General features: G+C 34.4%; 2 protein-coding genes across 5 annotated transcripts; one reads left to right on the plus strand and one right to left on the minus strand.

The window, feature by feature from the left end:
• Positions 1–185: 185 nt before the first annotated feature.
• LOC106180764 (DNA polymerase epsilon subunit 3-like) lies at positions 186–3,320 on the minus strand. Of its 2 annotated transcripts, none has more exons than XM_013564872.2 (5): positions 3,235–3,320; positions 2,781–2,849; positions 2,498–2,583; positions 2,035–2,153; positions 186–1,791 (listed from the first exon to the last, which is right to left on the minus strand). In XM_013564872.2, exons 2-5 carry the CDS (start codon positions 2,844–2,846, stop codon positions 1,559–1,561), a joined length of 504 nt encoding a protein of 167 aa, XP_013420326.1. In that variant the 5' UTR covers positions 2,847–2,849; positions 3,235–3,320; the 3' UTR covers positions 186–1,558. The 2 variants fall into 2 exon arrangements, with proteins under 2 accessions (XP_013420326.1, XP_013420327.1); XM_013564873.2 differs by having other exon boundaries at positions 3,226–3,251.
• On the plus strand, positions 3,279–19,351 carry LOC106180763 (casein kinase II subunit beta). 3 transcript variants are annotated; one of them, XM_013564870.2, is made up of 8 exons: positions 3,279–3,387; positions 3,808–3,887; positions 4,051–4,153; positions 4,404–4,519; positions 5,176–5,251; positions 5,925–6,114; positions 15,359–15,504; positions 18,420–19,351. In XM_013564870.2, the coding sequence occupies exons 2-7, from the start codon at positions 3,816–3,818 to the stop codon at positions 15,477–15,479; spliced, it is 678 nt and encodes a 225-aa protein (XP_013420324.1). In that variant the 5' UTR covers positions 3,279–3,387; positions 3,808–3,815; the 3' UTR covers positions 15,480–15,504; positions 18,420–19,351. The 3 variants fall into 3 exon arrangements, with proteins under 3 accessions (XP_013420324.1, XP_013420323.1, XP_013420325.1); XM_013564869.2 differs by having other exon boundaries at positions 15,359–15,460; XM_013564871.3 differs by lacking the exons at positions 15,359–15,504; positions 18,420–19,351 and adding an exon at positions 10,529–14,489.
• Positions 19,352–19,941: the final 590 nt, after the last annotated feature.

Here is a 19,941-nt window from a genome sequence, read left to right on the forward strand (position 1 = left end):
TGAACTAAGTATAGTCATTTTTACTTGAAATATGATTCCCTTGCGATGTTTTATCTGAAAACTTCATAAAGTCTCAAATAACATTACGTAACGTCACTGATGTAAAGTCTATCACGAGAAGTCAATTATTTAAAAATTTAACACTTTATGCCAAACTTTCATCGAATAAAGGGAGAACATGCGGGTCGGTGGATCAGAAGAAAATGTCTGTATATGTCTATTTTGTCATATAACAAAGATTTTCCTGCATTTTATTGATTTTTTTTCAAGTTTATTTATCGTGCAGGTGATTAGCCTCGAAATATCTCTTTACGCGCATATAATCCGTATATATATATATAGCAATCATGTTGTAAATATTTAACTGTGATTAGCCAACGGAAGAGGAAATAATTCTAAACTCAATAATTCAGATAATAAAAAACAATCTGTTCCTTGTGAAGCGCTGTTGGAATCGCGATCACAAGAATCATCCATCTAAAGCTAAATGTGATAGTTGAGAAACCTAGTACGCTCACTGACACAATCAAGGAGGGATGCCCGCAAAACGCATCACATGTTCACATTTCATTTCTTTCTTTGTACTGTCAGTACCGTGGGTTTACAACAAATGGAAACAACTGTCTCTCGCATGGTTGGTCGTTGAAATCCTTATTCACAGTTTCCTAGTTAAAGCTGTTTAATTCACTAAATCACCTGCTAACATGGTTTGCCTTTGTGCTTAACAAAAAAACTTCTTTTTACTAGTACTTCATACATGTACATGTTCATCAAGCCCACTCACCGATTTTTAGGTTTTCCTCAAAATTAAAAGCCAATCACAACATTATCATTTTTCATTCATAAAGTAAGTACACTTAGCAGTGCAGGTTATCCCTTACAAATGAAGTGTTCAGGTTCAACCAGCTGATACAGTGTAAGTGAATGATCTACGGACTCATGGAGTCAACACTGGTATAATACCATCATCCAAATCTCATAAACACCCTTTATATATATATATATATATATATATATATATATATATATATATATATATATATATATATATATATAATTTTTTTTTAATTGTATAAAGGTGTCATTTAAAAACGTCTTCCATAGTATGTACAGTTTCAATGTTTTCAAAGGCATTATGTTACAACTTGACTCAAGGCTACTTACACTACAAACTCAACCAGACATGTCTGTGGTACAGTTTAGAATTCATCATGTATTTTTGATCTACATTAGAGTTACACAGCAATCAGGGGATTGATTCTTCACTGTGGGTTAACAGCATGTGGTCCAGCAATAAATATCTGACTGACTGCATTCAAGGTCTGTAGCCAAGGTCGGGACTGCTTACTCCACACAATGACGTATGTAATATGCATTTTGGATGTCAATTTCCTTCTTTTTCATGTGATATTTTGTTTATCAATAAATTGATAAATAACATTTGAGACCTTCAATGAAAACAACCTTGAAGACAAGAATGAACAATTACAAAGTGTCTTTGGGGTGTTTTTAATGTGTAAATGTATCACTGAATTCTTTTCTTTTTTGAAACAGAAGTTCAATTGCCCTCTTCCTCTTCCTCGCCTTCTTCCTCCTGTCCGCTATCTACTCCATTTTCTTCTTCCTCCTCATCCTCCTCATCACCATCTAGTTCCACAATATCATCATCATCACCCGCATTTTCAGTTTTTTCTTTGTCCTCATCTGCTGCTTCTGAGGACGCATTCAATTCTTTTTCTTTCTTTCGCTTTTCTGCAGCATCTTTTTTATTTTTCTGTTCTTTCCTGAATGCTAAATTTAAAAAAGGAAAATGTTCAATATTGGACAAAATGAATACCTTAACGTTAAGATATCTTAACACAAAGCTGGTTGATAAAAAAGAAAAGGATAATATTGTGCAGGACAAGGCAATTGTTTTTACCTAATTAAGTACTTTCTTCTGTGTTTGACATTATTTATGGTATTATTTATTGTGTATTTCATAAACAAATTCTACTTTTACAAATGGATACTTTGGAGATCAAGATATTGCACCTTCTAGACTTTGTTGTAAAGACTCTGTGAAGCGCTCAAACTCCATGTCTGACATTGCTGATATCACGTCTTGTCCTGTCAGCGTCTTCCGCTTGGCTTTCATGGCAAAATTATTTGCACTTATGAAAATAAGAGAGAGCATATCTATTTATTACAAAAATATAAAATTTCTCCCTTAAATTACATATAATAATAATAATACAGTAAAGAAATAATAAAAATGTATTAATGAATGCTCCAGAAAACAACCCAGAAATAAATATGAAGGTCAAATAGAGAGATTTTTAAATAAGTAACATTTTCAAAAAAGCAATCGTGCAAATAATTTGCTTAATATGAAAACATAATGTTATAAGTTTCATAATTTTTCTTTACACATAATGAAAGCTATCAAAAATCTTAAAAATGCTAAGCAAATTTACGTAAAATGGAGATAAAATAAATATCAAGAAAACCATAATACCATGAGGTGGTATACAGCACAAAAACACTGGCAGCCTTGGATATTGCCAATCTGGCATCTTTGGAAATATTCACTCCTTCTGGAAGCTGGAAAAGAACATACACCATACTGAAACATGTCCACCATACAAAAATTGAGCATTACAAGAATAAAAACTCATCCAGAGATGATTCCTTTTCTCATCAAAATAAAATATCAACTTCAAGTCTTATATCCACATGGAAAAGCTATGTTTGTGAGTTAATTATCTATTCGAAAACCATTACGTGTAATATTTACGTACTGCATCTTTGATAATTCTCGTCACCACGGCATTGGGGAGATTCAAGTCTTCTGGTCTTTCTGCCATTTTCTTCATTATTTAAAGAAAAAATTACAGCAATTTACATAATGAAACACGTAAGCTAATGAAATATCATTTTCCTGAAGTATTCACCAATGACAATAACAAGCAATGCAATAATGACGTTATATCATCAAATTTGTCAACCTAGGAGTTGGTAATTTTGTCGCATTGTCACAGGTCAGATACATACATGTACACATGACTGAAGTGAAGGTGGTAAACAAAGTTACAAACAAAGATAGTGGAAGGGATCCTAGTATTTTTATCTGTTTAGATTAGACGTCCTACAAAACAATGTCTGTCCATTTGCCAGGTCAATATCATTGGTACATTTGTGCATTCGAACTCAAAAGATAAAAAATTAACATAAATAAAAGCTCACGTTGCTTACCGCTTGTCCTAAACGGAAGTTAAGCGTATTTGGCGCGAGGCATGCGCATATTTAGTTCCGGTGTTTGGCGCAAGCGCAATGTCAGTTAGTGAATCGGCTTGGTGTAGTGCGGAAGAAATTTCGACAAATATTTAGGGTGGACTATTCACTTGGGTGAGTGGAAGTTCGGTCGTTTGACTCTGAAAATGCATTTAACAGTTCTCTGACTATTGAGGAACACCAATATTGAAGTTTTTAAGTTGAAAGAAATGCGGTTTAAACTGTGTGTCGAAAATTCAGTAGTCCTTTTTCTCCGAAGTGCTTGGCAGCTGGGAGGAACAGTAAACGTAGATATACTACGTGAAAGATTTTATCGGCTCAAACTCATATTTCATTCTGAGTATGCGAAAAGAACTAGTGGCTCTTTTACGTCTTTTATATACCATCATCTGTCAATGTATGAATTTGTAATAAGATCCTACTTAAATAAAATGACTATTACTATCATGTCCAAGAATCGAGTCAATATCGAAAAGATTGCATGATTGTCATCAAAATAAATAGATATGATTCCATTCCCCTTCTCTTCTTCAGCCGACAAAATGAGCAGCTCGGAGGAGGTGTCATGGATCTCTTGGTTTTGTGGACTTAGAGGCAATGAATTCTTCTGTGAGGTAAATTATGCTCCCTACAGTAAAGTTCAGTCAAGTTTACTGTCCTTACATTTTAAAAGGATTTTTGAACTAGGATTTACAGTGGTTAAATTAAACCGATATTCGTTATTGTTTGAACCAGCTTCTTTAAATAAATAAATGAATTGTATGGTTTTGATTTCAGGTTGATGAGGATTATATTCAAGACAAATTTAACTTGACAGGGCTGAATGAACAGGTGCCCCACTATAGACAGGCTCTGGACATGATCCTGGACCTAGAGCCAGGTGAGAATTAGCTCAAAATTTTTATATATTTTGCTCCCCTTTTTCCCTGCCTCCCTTGTATAAAAAGTTTGTTTGTTTTTGCTATAGAATCATATTTAGAAAAGGTAAAATGTCAATATTTAATATTGTCAATATATGAAAATCTTGCAAAAATCATGATTTAATTGGACATTTTAGTGCTTTTGGCTATTATTTATAGAAAGAAAGTTGTAGTTATATCTCGTATTAAATTTGTCAAATTTATTTTCAGATGATGAATTAGAAGACAATCCAGGTACTAGTGATCTCATAGAGCAAGCTGCAGAGATGTTGTACGGACTCATACATGCCAGATATATCATGACAAATAGAGGAATAGCACAAATGGTGAGGAACTGTGCTTTCTAGTAATATAATGACTAATCAAAGCATAGCAAAAAGGGGTTAATGTTTTATGTAGCATTAGAAGTTAAAGGGATAATAACTCTTCGTATGAGATCTATATTTCACAATAAAAACCTTGTGAATAACTCACAGAAATATAATATATTCTGTTTTACCACAAAAACAGCAGTTATAGCTATTATTCTGATATCTGAGCTTGTCTTTAGACCACGTGACCTCCATTGAAGGCTATACTCTGTTAAAATCTCTTAAGAGATTTTAACAAAAAACCAAACTTTTTAGAAAAAAACCAGGGACTAACTTTGAATGTAAAAATGGATTCATTAACCATTGGTAAGTATGGGAAAATTGTTGTTTACTCCAGGAAAATTCATTTTTTGGCCGAAACGAAGAGTTATTATCCCTTTAATAGGTCACTTCAGGATTGTAGGAGTCTTTTGTTTGTGTGTTAGAGATGATTACGAAATTGGTTGTGTGTGATAAAAGATATTTTTGTGTGAAGATAAGCACTTGGAGGAAATTCACCAATTTTATTCCGTTCTCTTTACAATCATATACATCTGTGGTGCAAGCGAATTCATTGAGGTACCGATTTTTATGGCACAGTATGTTCAAATGGCAAAATATCCTTGTTTCAGATTGAGAAATGGCAGCAGGGAGACTTTGGCTACTGTCCCAGGGTGTATTGTGAAAATCAACCCATGTTACCAATAGGTAGGGCAAATAAAAAATAATTTGTTTTTGTTTTATTTCTTTTATTTAATTAAATAATTATAATTTTTTTTTGTGTGTGTGGGGGATGGGGGTGGGTGTTGTCAAACCAACTACATGCTAAATTGACCCAATAGCACTTTTATGATCAATCATACAACTGTATGTGACATAAACACAGGCCTTGGGTCAAGCGCCAGAAATTCCAAAATTGAAGCTGGAACTGTTACATTTATTCAGTAACTTGTCACCATTTCTGCTTTGGTAGATTCTTAGATACTGGCATCTTGAAGGGCTTGTAGACTTAGATTTTCTCTCTCTCTCACACACACACACACACACACACTTTCATTATGAAGGCATAATTAGATTATAAGGATGCTATAAACCTTTAAACAATGACCCCCCTGTTTCTCTGTAGAGTTTTTAAATCAACTCTGGTTAAGTTGATAGGAAAATATGTGAATTGTTATAATGTGCCCTTTGTTTTTATACAGGTAAATTTTGTCTAAATATTTTTAAAATCACTAGAATCTGGAATTGTGGAACAGAAGTTATAATGAAAATATCTACGGAGTGAGTCTTCATATTTTAAGTCACTTGTAGAAGGTTACAGTGGCTTGTAAATACTTGTCAGTTCATTTCTGTACTTAATAAGATGAAATTTCTCCCTCAGGTTTATCAGATGTTCCAGGTGAGGCTATGGTAAAACTATACTGTCCAAAATGCCAAGATGTCTACACACCGAAGTCATCGCGGCACCATCACACCGATGGCGCCTACTTTGGTACGGGGTTCCCACACATGTTATTCATGGTGCACCCAGAATACAGGCCGAAGAGACCAGCCAACCAATTTGTACCCAGGTATGTTTTTTTTTTTTTTTCAATTTTCTTATGTGGTTTTCAAGTTTGCTGAGATTGATACTTTATCGCTATGCCAGAATCAAGCTTGTGTTTTTGAAATGTGGGGTATGCGCTTAGTTAAAGACAGCTTTATATTTCATTTGTCCAAAAAAGGACACTTTGAACTATCACATAATTTAGAGGGAAGGTAGGTCTTCATCTATGATTTGGCTTTTTTGAATGCTAATTATTTTAGAATACAAATAATACCAGGACTGTCTTTTAAGTTGGTAGAACTGAAACTTGTGTTAGATGCTAAAAACAAAATCTTGTTTGATATCAGAAATCCCCTGGCATTATCCCTTATTTGCTTTTTCATTTATTATTTTGTATTTGAAATTGAGGCTTTAGATTGCGTAGTGCATTTACACCATGCCCTGTTATATTAAATTTTCCATTGCCAGATTAAAGAATTTTGTTTTGAAATTGTAAATTACTAGCATGATTGAACTGCGTGTAAAATAACAGTATAAGATAAAGACAATTCAAATAGATAATTTGCACATGCACAGTTATCATTTTCCCTCCTAAGACAAAAAAGTGGATTATTATATTTCTCTGAAGAATGTCTCAGTCTTTAGCTGAAATTTTAAGGCAGTTCTCAAGGCAAGAGCAATATTCCTTCTCCATTTTTTCTTGCAAATTGTACTTTAATTTTTCCTTGTCATTTATGATATTAGTTTTATATTATTTTTTTCTGGAATATTTCTGGTCAAACAGATCCTTCTTCCACCTCTTCCCTCCCCCCCCCCCCCTGAAAAAAAAAAAAAAGGAAAAAAAACTTAGAAGAAATTGATTTAGAAAGAAAAACAATTTAATACTCTCCAGATCTGAGAGTTTCAAGTCACCACTTGAGAACACGGATCAATGTTGTACTGCACTTGAGTCGTAATCTCTCCAATATGTCATATACAGCTCGTTAATTCCTGGAACTTGGCAATAAAAGACGAACCCATAGCTGGCAGGGAGCAGGTCTTCTTTTCACAAAACTGGGTGATAGCTTCTCATTGATCACTCTTGCTGTCTTGATTGATTTTAATGTTAGCATTAATTGTATGCTTTAAAAGTATTTCCAACAACACCCATGGTCTAAGCTATCTGACCTCATGGACAAACTGTGTTCGACCATTATTAGTACCACCAGCGTGTACGCTGGCGGTACTCATGGTTTTAGTCCCGACCCGTCTCGTCCGGCTCCGCCGGCTCTGCCAGCTCCGTTGGCTCCGCCGGCTCCACGTACTGGCGCCGGATACAAGTCACCGTTACCGCTTCTCCTCCTAGACCGCAATGACCCCTGTCCCCATCTCTTGGATTTAGGTCACATATAACCTCAACTTGAACCCCCAGGTTTTTTTGTCTCAGTCGGTACATTGACCTGGGCGTGCACTCCTTGAAATGCACCCTTGTCAAAATTTTTGAAAATTCAATGCCAATTATCTACCCTACGGAAGGAATTATGGGAAAATTTTCTACAGACGGCTATCCAAAAGTCATATGTGTAGATTTCAAATATGCCCTTGGATTTGACCTTTGACCTTTATTTCAAGGTCAAACGGGCCAAAATTTTCAAAAAAATGAAATTTTTTACGAAAAAAAATATTATTTGCACTGTTATTCAGACACTACACAGACTTAACCAATAATTATATTGGAAAGGGTTACCCTTTGGGTCATCTTTCATCTCTGTGAATTTGGGGTCAATCAGTGCATTTTCACAGGAGTAGCGGCCATAAAATACCGAAAATGAAAACTGTCTCTAATTCGGGAACCGTTAATGCTAGCGACCCGTTCTTTTTTGCATTTTGTAGAGCATGTAAAGCCCAACACTGAGAGTGGTCTCCGTTTTTTTGTATTTCATACGGTTTTCATGTTATGCTGTATTAAAAAGTACTTTGTGGTGGCACATTTTTGTAACTCAGAATTGTAACATTTAGTCCCTTATATCTCCAAAACTGGCAGAGATAGGTCAATAGTTATTATTTAAGTTGAATAGGAAGTCATTTACTTGCAATCTAGAAGTGAGCTTGAAATTGACCTTTGACCTACTTTTCACCATGAACTGAACTTTGCAAATTTTTGTTCCCTTTTATCTCCAAAACTGGCAGAGATAGGTCAATAGTTACTATTGAACTTGAATAGGAAGTCACATACTAGCAATTTAACAGTGACCTTAAAATTGACCTTTGACCTACTTTTCACCATGAACTGAGCTTTGCATATTTTCTTGCCTCTCATATCTTTAAATCTAGCAGAGATGTGCCCATTGTTTCCCCTAGGTTTTCTCTTTTGTCAGCATATATGCACCATTGACAACACATTTCAAGGAAAACCAATAGGCCTTTTGTCTAGAGAATACAGTAGTGAGCAAGGGTAGGAAAATGCAAGTCAATTTGAAAATCTGCTTGATTGTATCATTTTTAGTTATATTTTTTGCATATTTTGAGAACTCTTGTTGATTGCATCTTATAGAGCTTGTCAAACACCAGACTGGTGATGGTGTCCCTTTTAGGAGGGGGGGGGGGGGTCCATACGAATGCGCTTACTCCAGCTGGTGGTACAATATCTGGAGGCGGTATCGCCTCTCTGATCCTCTAGTTTAGAAGACAATTTATTTAGAAATTCTCTCAGCTTGAGGTCATACAATTTTATGATCCTGCCAGATGTAATATTGAACTGACTGCAAATTTCCAAGCCTGTATTTGCTGGATTGATCGTGTGAAAAAATCTTTGATGACCTCCCTGTCCAAAAATAGAAAGTAAAATGAAAATTAGTTTATGAAGTTAAGCAGAATATTGTAAGCTCCTAATACACTCCCCCCAGGGTGACCCCCCACCCCCACCCCCACCCCCACTTTATCAATCTGTATATTTTATCTACAGTCTGTTTGACCAGAATATTGATTGTAATGGGTCCTGTCTCACAAAAGAATTTAAGTTAAAGTTGTTTGAAGCTAAGCCTGCTTAGAATTTGTAGCCAACAACATTTCACTAAAAATCTTAAAAGATGTTTACTTTATTTTTTTAAAAGTTTACTCACACTGGTGACTAGAGCCTATGAAGGGATGATAGCTGAATATTGTGTGGACAAAATGTTTATGAAATGCTTGAAGACAGTGTGAAGTTGGGGTTCTCCAGTTGGCTATCCAAGTTAAGCAGTCTTAGAAAATCCAAAAGCCTAAGTTCTTTATTGAGACAAGTTTAGTTCCACAAAAGGAGTTTAGACAGACAGTTGGTCTAAACTGGGTGATTGAATATTTTAGTCTACTTCCATTTAGGAGAAATTCATACTAGTCCACTGAAGAAGAAACTTCAGATTTGAAACCCATTTAGAACTATTTAAAAAAACTAGTGGGTGCAATATCACATATGAGTGGACTATGACTGATTGATCTCAAATAAAAGTAGACGTTAATTTTGGTCTTAAAGTTTAGAACAATTTTTAGTCTGTAGTTCTTTTGTAGAACTGCCCTATCATCATCTTGGTCTTTTTTATAATATTTTTGTATGTGCATGGTATCGGTGAAGGGCTCTCCTTATCCAGCTGACTGAATAGTAGTGGTCTTTTATTTTAGAAACCCTCTTCTATATGGACATTGAAATACCATACAGCTGTTTCTGACCATTAAAATCCACTAGCACTTGAAACCAACAATATATCCAAAGCATCTTCAAAATAAATCGCCCTGGAAATGTGTCGGGTTTAAGTCCAAAATTTAAATTTAAATAATTTGGTATGAAATGAAACTTTTTTGAAAGACCTAACTTTGTACTGTATTTATGTTATGGACATGAACATCTATATTTTAAATTATATTTTCCTTTCTTTGCTGCTTGGAAAGTGAAGTTTTTTATAGTTTATCAAAATTGATTAACAGAATTTGGCTTGAGGACTGATTGAAATTATACTGCTGAGTAAAGAAGCATGTGTTGCTTCAAATGGATTTCTTTAAAAAATATCTTGTATACATTTGGCTTGAGTATTTGGAGGAAAGATGATACTGCGGCTGTTGTTTTTTGAAGTGCTCTTCCAGAAATTGTCATGAGGGGGATGGTTGGTTGGCACACACAAAAAAAAAAAAAAAGAAAGAAAAAAGAAAAATTGTCAGGAAAAATATACTCATGCAAGTTTTTAAGTCATCCATGTGAAAGCCCTAATGCAAAGCTGAAATCTTACAAACTCACAGGTTGGCTTCTCCAATACTGTAGAAATGTAAAGGGCATGTTTTAGCCACTGAAAAAATGATAAAGTTTACAAGGGAAAGGGAACTGCTAGACAGTTTCAGTATTGCCAGCCAGCCACCAGTTTCCCCTCCATGTGTGTAAAAGACTGTTTTTGGATCGGCAAGTGATTGGTGTTCTTCCTATATCATTGTAGGCTGTATGGGTTCAAGATCCATCCCCTGGCTTATCAGCTTCAGTATCAGGCAGCAGTTAACTTCAAACTACCCATGCGGGGAATGTACAACAACGGCAAACGCTAACCACCACCACCACCACCACCACCACCCATGTCAATGTATCTCCTAATTTCTACTACTACAACTACAACTAGCATCCTATGGGAAGTACTTACTACTACTACTACTACTACTACTATTACTACTGCAACTACTACTACTACTATTGCAACTACTACATGTATTCTGTTGATGCACATGTTTCAGAGCTTTGTACTTCAGTGTGTTCTATTATTGTTTTTTATGCTGGCATTATATGGCACATAGCATATGTTTAGACAGGAGCAGGAATTGAATGCATTTTGTCCTGTTCTGCAAGACTTTGTTTAATGCTGCAGCATGTGTTGCCTTTTGTTAAAATGCAGAAGTTGCTGGAAAATATGACTGAGTTATTACCAAGCATACTATAGCTGGGTTTAAAACTAGTATAAAAGTTTCTGGTACATGTGTGGGTAATGACATCAGTTCTGTGCATAGTTATTAATGGACTGACCAGAAATGTGAATTAGCCACAAATATCTGTGAATATTTAACTTGAAAAAAAAAAAAAAAAAAAAGGGAAAAGAAACTCACTGCAGCGTTGGCAGAGTGCAGTGTGCGTAAATGATAAGCACACTTCAATATACGCAGCTTTTACCGAACAAGAGAACAATTTTGCAAGCTTTTGTTGTCTTAAGTTGCTGTTATTGCTCGCGTCAATTAAACATCGCAGTCCAGATGCTTCATTACTAGAATGGGTAAAATTGTCACTTTGGTCATTATTTAGATCAATATTTATGTTGCACTTGACTTACAACACCCAAAAAAGGCCTTGTCTTTAACAAAATTACATGGGGGAAGAACAGTTGTTAGCAGTGGCTTAACAGAAGACATAATAATGATAATAAACATACTGATGCCCCTAAAAACTGACTTCATACAACACCTAGTTCTGGTGTGATTGATGGCTTAATTGCAATCTAACGTATGCAACACTGCCAAATGCTAAATGTGCTTAATTAAAGCCTCAGTTGAGGATTCCAAGGACAGTGAGGGGCCTTTTCACATCGAGCTCTCTAACTTTGCGTTTCATCTTCAGAAATCTGTTTTGAGAGGTGTTGCTATGTAATAATGCTACAAGGTAATTCACTCGCTTCTTGTTGTTTGGGTTTGAAAAATTATACCTGAGGCATATGTTTTTTAATATAACAAAGTGTAAATATGCAGGAAAATAATCAAAAGGTCAGTGGAAAGAAATTAGCTGCTGTTTGTTTATTGGCAGGGTAGAGAAGGGAAGTTTTGTCTTGGTGATTTTTTTTTTTTTTTTTTTTTTTTTTTTGCATGATAGCTGGTCTATTATGCTGCTGATCTTTCATAATAGAAATCTGATGAGGGAATGCTTAAATAGGGCACTTGATGTGAAAAGGCATTAACATACTATAAGGATTTGGAAACAAGAAATCTTGTCAAAACACTGTGCACCATATTACTAGTAAACAAGGTATTTTATGGTTCAGCAGGATAAATTTTAACCTTTTCAGTATTTTGAATATAAAAAAAACAGCTGATATTACCAATTATCCCATTTGATTATCATTTGTATTAATTTTTATTTTATTATTTTATCTAAGTTACACATAATCTATTTATTCAGTTTTTAAATCAGAATGAAAAAGAGGCATTATACTTCAAAATGCAGCTTGTGTCACCTAATTTATGAATTAATCCATTGTTTTATTATTTAAATACAATGTCATTGTATTTTTTTGACATAAAGTCACTCAAAAGATGACACATTGTTTTTTTTTTTTTTTTTTTTTTTTTTTTTTTTTTTTTTTTAATTTTCTGCCAAACATTTAGTTTATTTCTTACTTCATCTCCAAATAGTTAAGGTAATTTTGATAACAAGTTTCCTAATATTTCTTATGTTTTGATTCCTTTGTTGATAAATACTTGGGTTTACTGCTTTGAACATTTCATATATAAGAGCCAAATCAAAGGAAAACAATTAGAATTGTGAAGAGATTAAAAGGCTGTGAATGAAATATTTACATCTATGTACATTTTGTTTTGTGTCATTAAATGTATCCCATCTGGAAATTAATCATTTTCTATTAATTTAATAAAATTATTGTCAAGATCTCTAATTTTGCCAGCAAATGAATTATACTAAGTTATATATATATTTTATCAGATAAAACGTGCTATCACCCTTTTTTCATAAGAGTTTTTTACTTTATTTTTAAAATGTCATTCATTTAAAAAAATGAAGCAACAGTTTTATAACTTGATTATGTAAGTTTACTCTTTTATAGGCAGGTCTCTGAAATTATTGAAAAATTTGTTACTGATAAGGTAATACTTGTTGCAGGTAAATGTTTTTTTTTAATGTAGCATACTGAATAAAGATGGGCCTTTTAGATTGCTGTCAAAAAATTTGGGCTCTACAATATTCAGACCATGAATAATGTAAAAGGTCTTCATAAAGTAGATGTTGTATTGGGTTGAGGTCTGCCTTAAATAATGGTAAGTTTATACACGTATAATGTTGTTCAAATTAAAGCATTTAAGTCCTGGAGAGAGAAAGTAGAATTTTGACCCTTTGTTGTGAAAGTTAGTTTTATTGGTTATATCTTTTTAATTTTATTTTATTAAAATACATTGTTTATGGCTATGTCGTCAAAGGGAAGAAGAAACATGATATATGGTAGTTAGTGTTGGTCCATCCAGTATTAGATATATGTATTTAAGAAACTTTTCATATTATATGGCATTCCACTTTGGTAACATAATCACATTTGTGTCTTGAATTCAACAATAAAGTGTATAAAGTAATAGTGTGTTGAGAATTAAAGTTAAGATGATTACTGATTACTCAGTCCACACATCCTAAGAAACTGTTTCTAATGTACTAGTATAATCACCAGGTTCTCTGTGTTCTACTAAATGCCAGGAGGCAGCTTTTTAGTCAGTAAATGGATTGCAGTCAGCGAGAATCCCTGACATAACTCGTTCTGAAGTGTCCTCAAGAAAATAGAGATGCTTAAAAAAAAGACATGCCCTATTCATTCTAGGAGAAAATTTTTGTTATCTTGATTTAGCTTAATTTTGTTTTTGACTTAGAGGAAATTGAAAGAGAAAAGACAAAGAAAAAGCCAGTAATGTGGCAGATCTTTTGCCCTCAAGGCTGTCTGTGACATGATATTATGCAAGAGAGAGGAAAATATTTTAAATTTCTGGGTTTTGGGCAGCTTTAAGAATCTCGCTTGTTGAAAACACGTCAGTAACGATCTGACAAAGGAGACTTCCTTTTGTATAGAATTTGACTTCGTATAATTGAAAATAAGGTACGGTAATTACATTATTCGGACATCAGGATTTTTTAAATGTCCCCCCCCCCCCCAAATGTTTTGTTACACCTTATAATGCAGATTCAAAAGCTTTAAAAAGTTATTTGGCTTCATATTAGAAAATGCATTGTTTGTCTGAAAATGATAAATTTTGAAGATTTAGGACTTTATATAAAGTGGGAGCATTTGGAAATTTTACATCCAAGTAATTACCACATATAGCAGTAAAATACTAAGGTTGATGTTTAACTGTTTTTAAACTAATCTGACTTAATCTGCCACGGATATGGGTTTTGTTTTATAGATAATAAAATTAACATTGAGTAGGTCTTTAGTACTACATGAACTGGCGTGTTGAATAAAGATTTTAATCTCAAAAGACAAAATGAATTGGACACTAAGTTTGAAAAATCAGATAAGGAAGTGGTGTCGGAAGGATCTGCAATAACATGTCAGTGTCCTTTATGATATAGCTGTAACATGATTATGTGTGACATGTATTATTCTATGACTCTAAGTAATAAGTAAACATTAAACTTTGTGAACTGTTTTTTAGTTGTTGTTCTTTTGATTACCATAATGGTGAGTGACAGGCAAAATTGACGATGTAAAAATTGACCCCTTGGAAAGATTGATGTAAAAATATTAATTCAAAAACTATGATTGTGGATTAAAAAATTTATTGTTAATTTTTGGGTATCAGTCTAAATTATCATGAAATACAGAAATTAACTAGGGTTTAACTTTAATGCCACTGTTATTTTGTAATTTAAATTTCCTCCACATTAACATCAGTAGCAACTTGCCATATCTGCTTTGGTGTGGTTTTGCAATTTTATCAGTCATTTTTTGAGGATTTTTCTTTTTCTTTGTGAAAGTGGCTGGATTTTGTAGGAAAAAAAAACGATTACAAGTACAGGGAATTCATGATAGGGAGGGCATTTTCCTCCTTTTTTATGCTCATCACTTTAATATTTCTGAAATTTAAAAAGGTGAATGGTCAAAACTATTGAATGTGGTTGTATACATGTTTTCTTGCATGCCTTTTGCCTGTCAGAAGATAAATTCTTCAGCTGTGATATGTACTAAGAATAAAGCAGTGATTCTGCCTCAATCAACTAATGTTGAAATTTTTGTTTACCTCCAATATTTTGAAGTCTGTCTAGAGCATCTTCACCAGGGAATCAGCAAAACAATTTCAGCATTGGTTGTTGATTGAAGAAAAATCACTACTTAATTCTCTTGGTAGTGAGTTTTTTTAATTCTCTTGGCAGTGAGTTTTGATATATATTGACATCAAGCACTCTAATCTGTCTCTATTATTTAAAAGTGTGATATTAAATGGTGTTTAAAAGTTGGTATGCAGAGTTTTCTTTTAAGTGGCTGTTTCTAATCGCATCTTGTCTTTTCTTTTTGCAGACTGTATGGCTTCAAGGTGCACCCCCTGGCCTACGAGTTGCAGTATGCGGCTGCCGCACGGACGCGCTCATCTGGAATGTCGAGACCAAGAACATCTGCCAGGTCGCCAGTCTACAAATAGGGACCCCAATCCAGCCTTTGTATTTGTATGCCTTTTGCTTCTACTACTGCTAGCATGGAGCGGGCAGTCTTTGCCTTGCCCAGCCATAGATTCTTGTAACAAGCTCTCAGCAGTCAGCAAAGGAGTTTTTTTTTTTTTGTTGATAAAGAAACTAAAACATTTTCCCATTCAGACCTGTCAACTCTTTATTCTATTTTCAATGACAATTTCAATATTTACTGAGTTGCTCACTCTCCAAAATTGCATTTTTGATATGTTTTATTTCTTAAGCAGCTGCTTGGTGATGTAAACATCTCTAAATATGGCTGTAAGTTGATTAATTTTGCTGAGGCTTTTTACAAGAATTTTCTGCTTGCCTTTTCAAACCCAAAATGCAGGATGTTTGGCGATCTCATATTCACCATTCATATGTAGAAGTCTTAATCAAGGATATGTGTCTTCAGTGGGAATTACCCGAGATAACCCTAAAGTTAGCATAAAATCAAGCAAGATTGAGTGCGATGTGGAGGGGGGGGGGGGGGGGGGTCAGAAATAACGGCAGACTAAGGAGTGCAGTACACCAACAAATAAAAACTGACAATTTTTTTCAACAGATATTTTTCTGTTAGTTTTCCAAGTTCCATTCAATTGCACAACAATGCACAATAGCCTTGTTGCTTTCTAAGAAGACATCCCTGTATGTGGAATTTCACCCTTATCACTAAAAAAAGTTAACCCAACTTAATGTGGAATCTTGCACATTTTCGCATCTCATATGACAACACGATGTGGAGGACCTAGTTTTAGGCTGTCTCGGATGATTTCCATTTCATTGCGCGAAAAGGTGATTTTTTCTCTCCTCAACAATAATATCTGTCAAAGTGGGGGCTAAGGTAGAACTTAGTGTGATAATTTTTTAGGAGTGTCATAAAACACTTTCCTCTCCCCTGGGTCATGCTGTCCTTAGTTGTTTCAGCTATTTTTAGTAGTCACAGTTATGAGTTTCCAACACACGGAAAACTTCAGATGAAGTTCAGTGACAAATAGTAAATTTGTTTTACATCAATTCTTATACATCTTGGTGCTGGTAAACAATATTGATTTGAGCTGGGTATTAGAATAAACATGATTTCTCTATTGAAGATTTCAAAATTAATTCTGAAAGTACTAGTTACATCTGTTGCACTGCTTATTATCCTTATGGGTGAAGGTCCTGGGTGAATGTGAGTCAACAAGTGAAATGGATCCAAAAATTGATTTAACAAAACAATATTGCCTTGAGCTTCAGATGGTTTGGGTCCCTAATAAAATCTTCTTTTGCCTTTCCTCTCTCAGGGAATGGTAGGTTCTCTTTAATAGAACATTGATTGAATAAAACTACTAAGAAGAGGTTTTTTTTTACTAGTAAAACTAGGATTGGCTGAAATTTGACTAGAGTTTTCATGGAGATATCAGGGTGTAAGAGTGGATTCAGGTCAAGTTGATCTGCAGACAAACAAATCCCCGTCCGATCCACCTGAAAGCAATGCCGACTAATCTCCTGATGGTCTCCCAGCCTCCACACATGCCGTTACTGCTGGGGACTAGCAATTAAAACTCGGAGCCAAGATTTAATCTGTTTAATCATGTGTGGAGGCTGGGCAACCATCACGGGATTAAGGCAACTTAATGGGGTCGGCCATATGTAGTGGGTCGGCCGTATTCTGAATGCACTCAAAGAATACCCTTTACTTCATCTAAAAACGTTTGTCTTTTATTATAAGATTTGAATTAGTTTTTCATGTTTGAAGTGGTTATTTCATGTACAGTAGATGAAAGGGTGCATCCTTTTGATTTCATTTTCCTTTTCTCTGTGCATTTTAATGCATCTGCTGGTAATTAACAGTTAGATGATTTAGTATTTTTTAAAATTTCCTTTGCATCTTACTGTATATTTGCAGAGAGACTTTACATGGTATGACAGTATGATTGCTTTTTGTTAGGAGAATTTTCTTGTGCTTGCAATGCTTCAAAAATCAATGGTTGCTTAAATATCTTGGATAAGAAGCATGGTTGTTGCCTGAACATTTATACATTTTTCAAATTGTTTAATTTGGTGTTTAGTTAGTATTCAAACGAAGGAAGATTTGAGCAGAAATTTTCCTCCTTTGGGAGGAGATTTCTTTCTTTTTATGCTGAACAGAATAAAATCTCCTGAATCTCCCCCCCCCCCCAAAAAAAAAAATAAAAATAAAATAAATCAAATAATAAAAATTAAATAAATAAAAGGGAGGTTATGTGAGTGGTAGGGTTTCTCATTTGGTAGCATACTGTTTTCTCATTCCAGGGTAAAAAAAATTACAGATTGAATGAGAGTTATTATGATGTTTTTAGTGAGGCAGATGAAATAAGTCTTAGTGGCATATTGTGACCGGCCAAAGTGAGAGGGGACATGAGAGAAATGTCTGCTCTCCTTAGCTTTCATAATATCTCCATAAAAACATGCATATAATTGCCATGTAAAATCAAACCAGTATTTAACAAATTACTGAAACGTATGCTGTACTGAATTCTTACATACAAATGCTTTCTCTTTTGTACAGGGTGGTCCCTAAAAACGACCCATTTTACTTTCCATCTCAATTTTGATACAATTAAGATGTTTCCATCTTTCTTTTACCAAATTGTGTCATAAGGACGACCATTCTACCCTTGCAAATTCTACAGAAATTGGAAACCTATCAGGCTATTTTTTGGATGTTAAAATGTTTCTTATTGACTGTTGTTGTCATGCAAACTGATGAAGACAGAATGCTTGAAGGAATTGTGCAAACCACACAGCTAATATGGTTCAGTAATATATTATTTGAACACTTTTAATCAGAAGAGCCCCTGTCTACATACGAATGTAACATGATTTTATTGTGGCAAGCTGTAATGCCCAACCTTTTTTCTTGAATTTCTCTTTTTATTCTTTTTCAGTCTACTTGGCTTCCAAAAGATGAAAATTCCAAAATGAACAAAAACCACAACAGTTGGAAAAAGTCAGGGACAAAAAAGGACTTCAGTTTGCAGTTGCTTGCATTCAGGTGGCTTGTTTATAATACACCAAAAAATACAACAGTAACGGAATTTAGGTGTATATCTACAGAATACATATATATGACATGTTAATTTAACTTTCTGCGTGGCTGTGACCATAAAACCAACAAAAGGAACATAAATGGATGGAGTTGCTCTGAATAAGTGACTAACTCTGCTTAAAAATGGTAAAAAATACACGTGAAATGAGACTTTGACTTTGTAATAGAAGATGTAGCTTAAATAAGTTAGAACCAGGACGGTTTTGTGAGCGAACAAATGTCAAGAATTAATTAATGTGAAATAACAAGGGGTGTTACGAGGCCTGTCGACTTGTACATTTTCACATATTTCATTTATTACAGAGCATTTTGTAAAAATTATTTGTTTAAGGTAATGGTTTTCTCCACAAATTATTGTAAAGGCTTTATTTGGTAACTTGCCTTTTTATTTTTTTGAATAGCAATAAGATCAGAGTTAACAAGTAATACGTATTTTGGTAGCGGTCAAGGCATGGCTGAGTAATTATTTTCATTCAGATTTTTTTCTGCTTTGTGTCACGGTGGAAACCATGCCAATATTGAAGTTTTTTTTTTTTTCAAAAACGCTATTTACATGTCTTTAAAAAGGACAATAATGACGGTCAAATTAATGTCGAAACGACTTCTGGAGTGTTGTGATTCTTGGGTTAAATTCTTACCTAACCTAACCTCATCGCTTCTCTTGTGTTGGCTAAAACTGCTAATTCTGTTGAATCTATCAAAGGTTTCAAGAACACCAAGTGGAGGAAGATGATACTTAAATAGATGAGTAAAAATGTTTTAAGAAGATGATATCGTTGTATTTTAGTGGTCATTTGAGACCCCCTTCGTTGGTGAGATCCAATATTTTATCATCATCATGACATATTGAAGCATGTTGAGAACAACATCTGTGCTGACGCTCTGTCACTCCAAAGTTTAGATTTTGCCGACTGCCTGTTGAACAATTTAATTTGGGACAGAATTAAACGTGGGATTTTAGCGCTTTAGTTCGCGGGAAATAGCAATTGCATGACGTCATTGGCAGTTTTCTGGTACTAATTGCACTCTCTTGAGGCTGAAACTCACAAGCAAAAGTAAACATGATACTTCTTTAGACCAGTATGTGAATGGCTCTCATGAAAAGGCATTTTTGAACACACTTGTCAATTATATTGTGATTTTATTAAAAGCGACAAAATTCCTACTTAATGGTCCAATACGTATATGATCGTCATAGCGGCAACGAAGCCGTTTCTATAATTATCCGGAATTACTTTGTGAGTGCTTTATAAGGTAAATAATTTGCCGCCCTAGGATTGCAGTAAAATTTTATCATCATGCTGGAAGTACAATTACGTCTGTGCAGACAGTGTGGGATGCCTCCCTTAAAGTCTTGACTG

This window comes from Lingula anatina, chromosome 3 (assembly GCF_051362555.1).
Source record: "Lingula anatina isolate TDL-2025a chromosome 3, LinAna3.0, whole genome shotgun sequence".
NCBI classification, from domain to species: domain Eukaryota; kingdom Metazoa; phylum Brachiopoda; class Lingulata; order Lingulida; family Lingulidae; genus Lingula; species Lingula anatina.

What these genes read in the sequence shown, in the direction of transcription:
- LOC106180764 (XM_013564872.2), bottom strand. Translation starts at nt 2,846, where the DNA reads ATGGCAGAAAGACCAGAAGACTTGAATCTCCCCAATGCCGTGGTGACG. An exon ending in GTGCTGTATACCACCTCATG is followed by an intron (nt 2,154 to 2,497) that starts GTATTATGGTTT and finishes TATTTTCATAAG; the next exon opens with TGCAAATAATTTTGCCATGA. An exon ending in TTTACAACAAAGTCTAGAAG is followed by an intron (nt 1,792 to 2,034) that starts GTGCAATATCTT and finishes TTTTAAATTTAG; the next exon opens with CATTCAGGAAAGAACAGAAA.
- LOC106180763 (XM_013564869.2), top strand. Translation starts at nt 3,816, where the DNA reads ATGAGCAGCTCGGAGGAGGTGTCATGGATCTCTTGGTTTTGTGGACTT. An exon ending in GATCCTGGACCTAGAGCCAG is followed by an intron (nt 4,154 to 4,403) that starts GTGAGAATTAGC and finishes ATTTATTTTCAG; the next exon opens with ATGATGAATTAGAAGACAAT. An exon ending in TCAACCCATGTTACCAATAG is followed by an intron (nt 5,252 to 5,924) that starts GTAGGGCAAATA and finishes TTTCTCCCTCAG; the next exon opens with GTTTATCAGATGTTCCAGGT.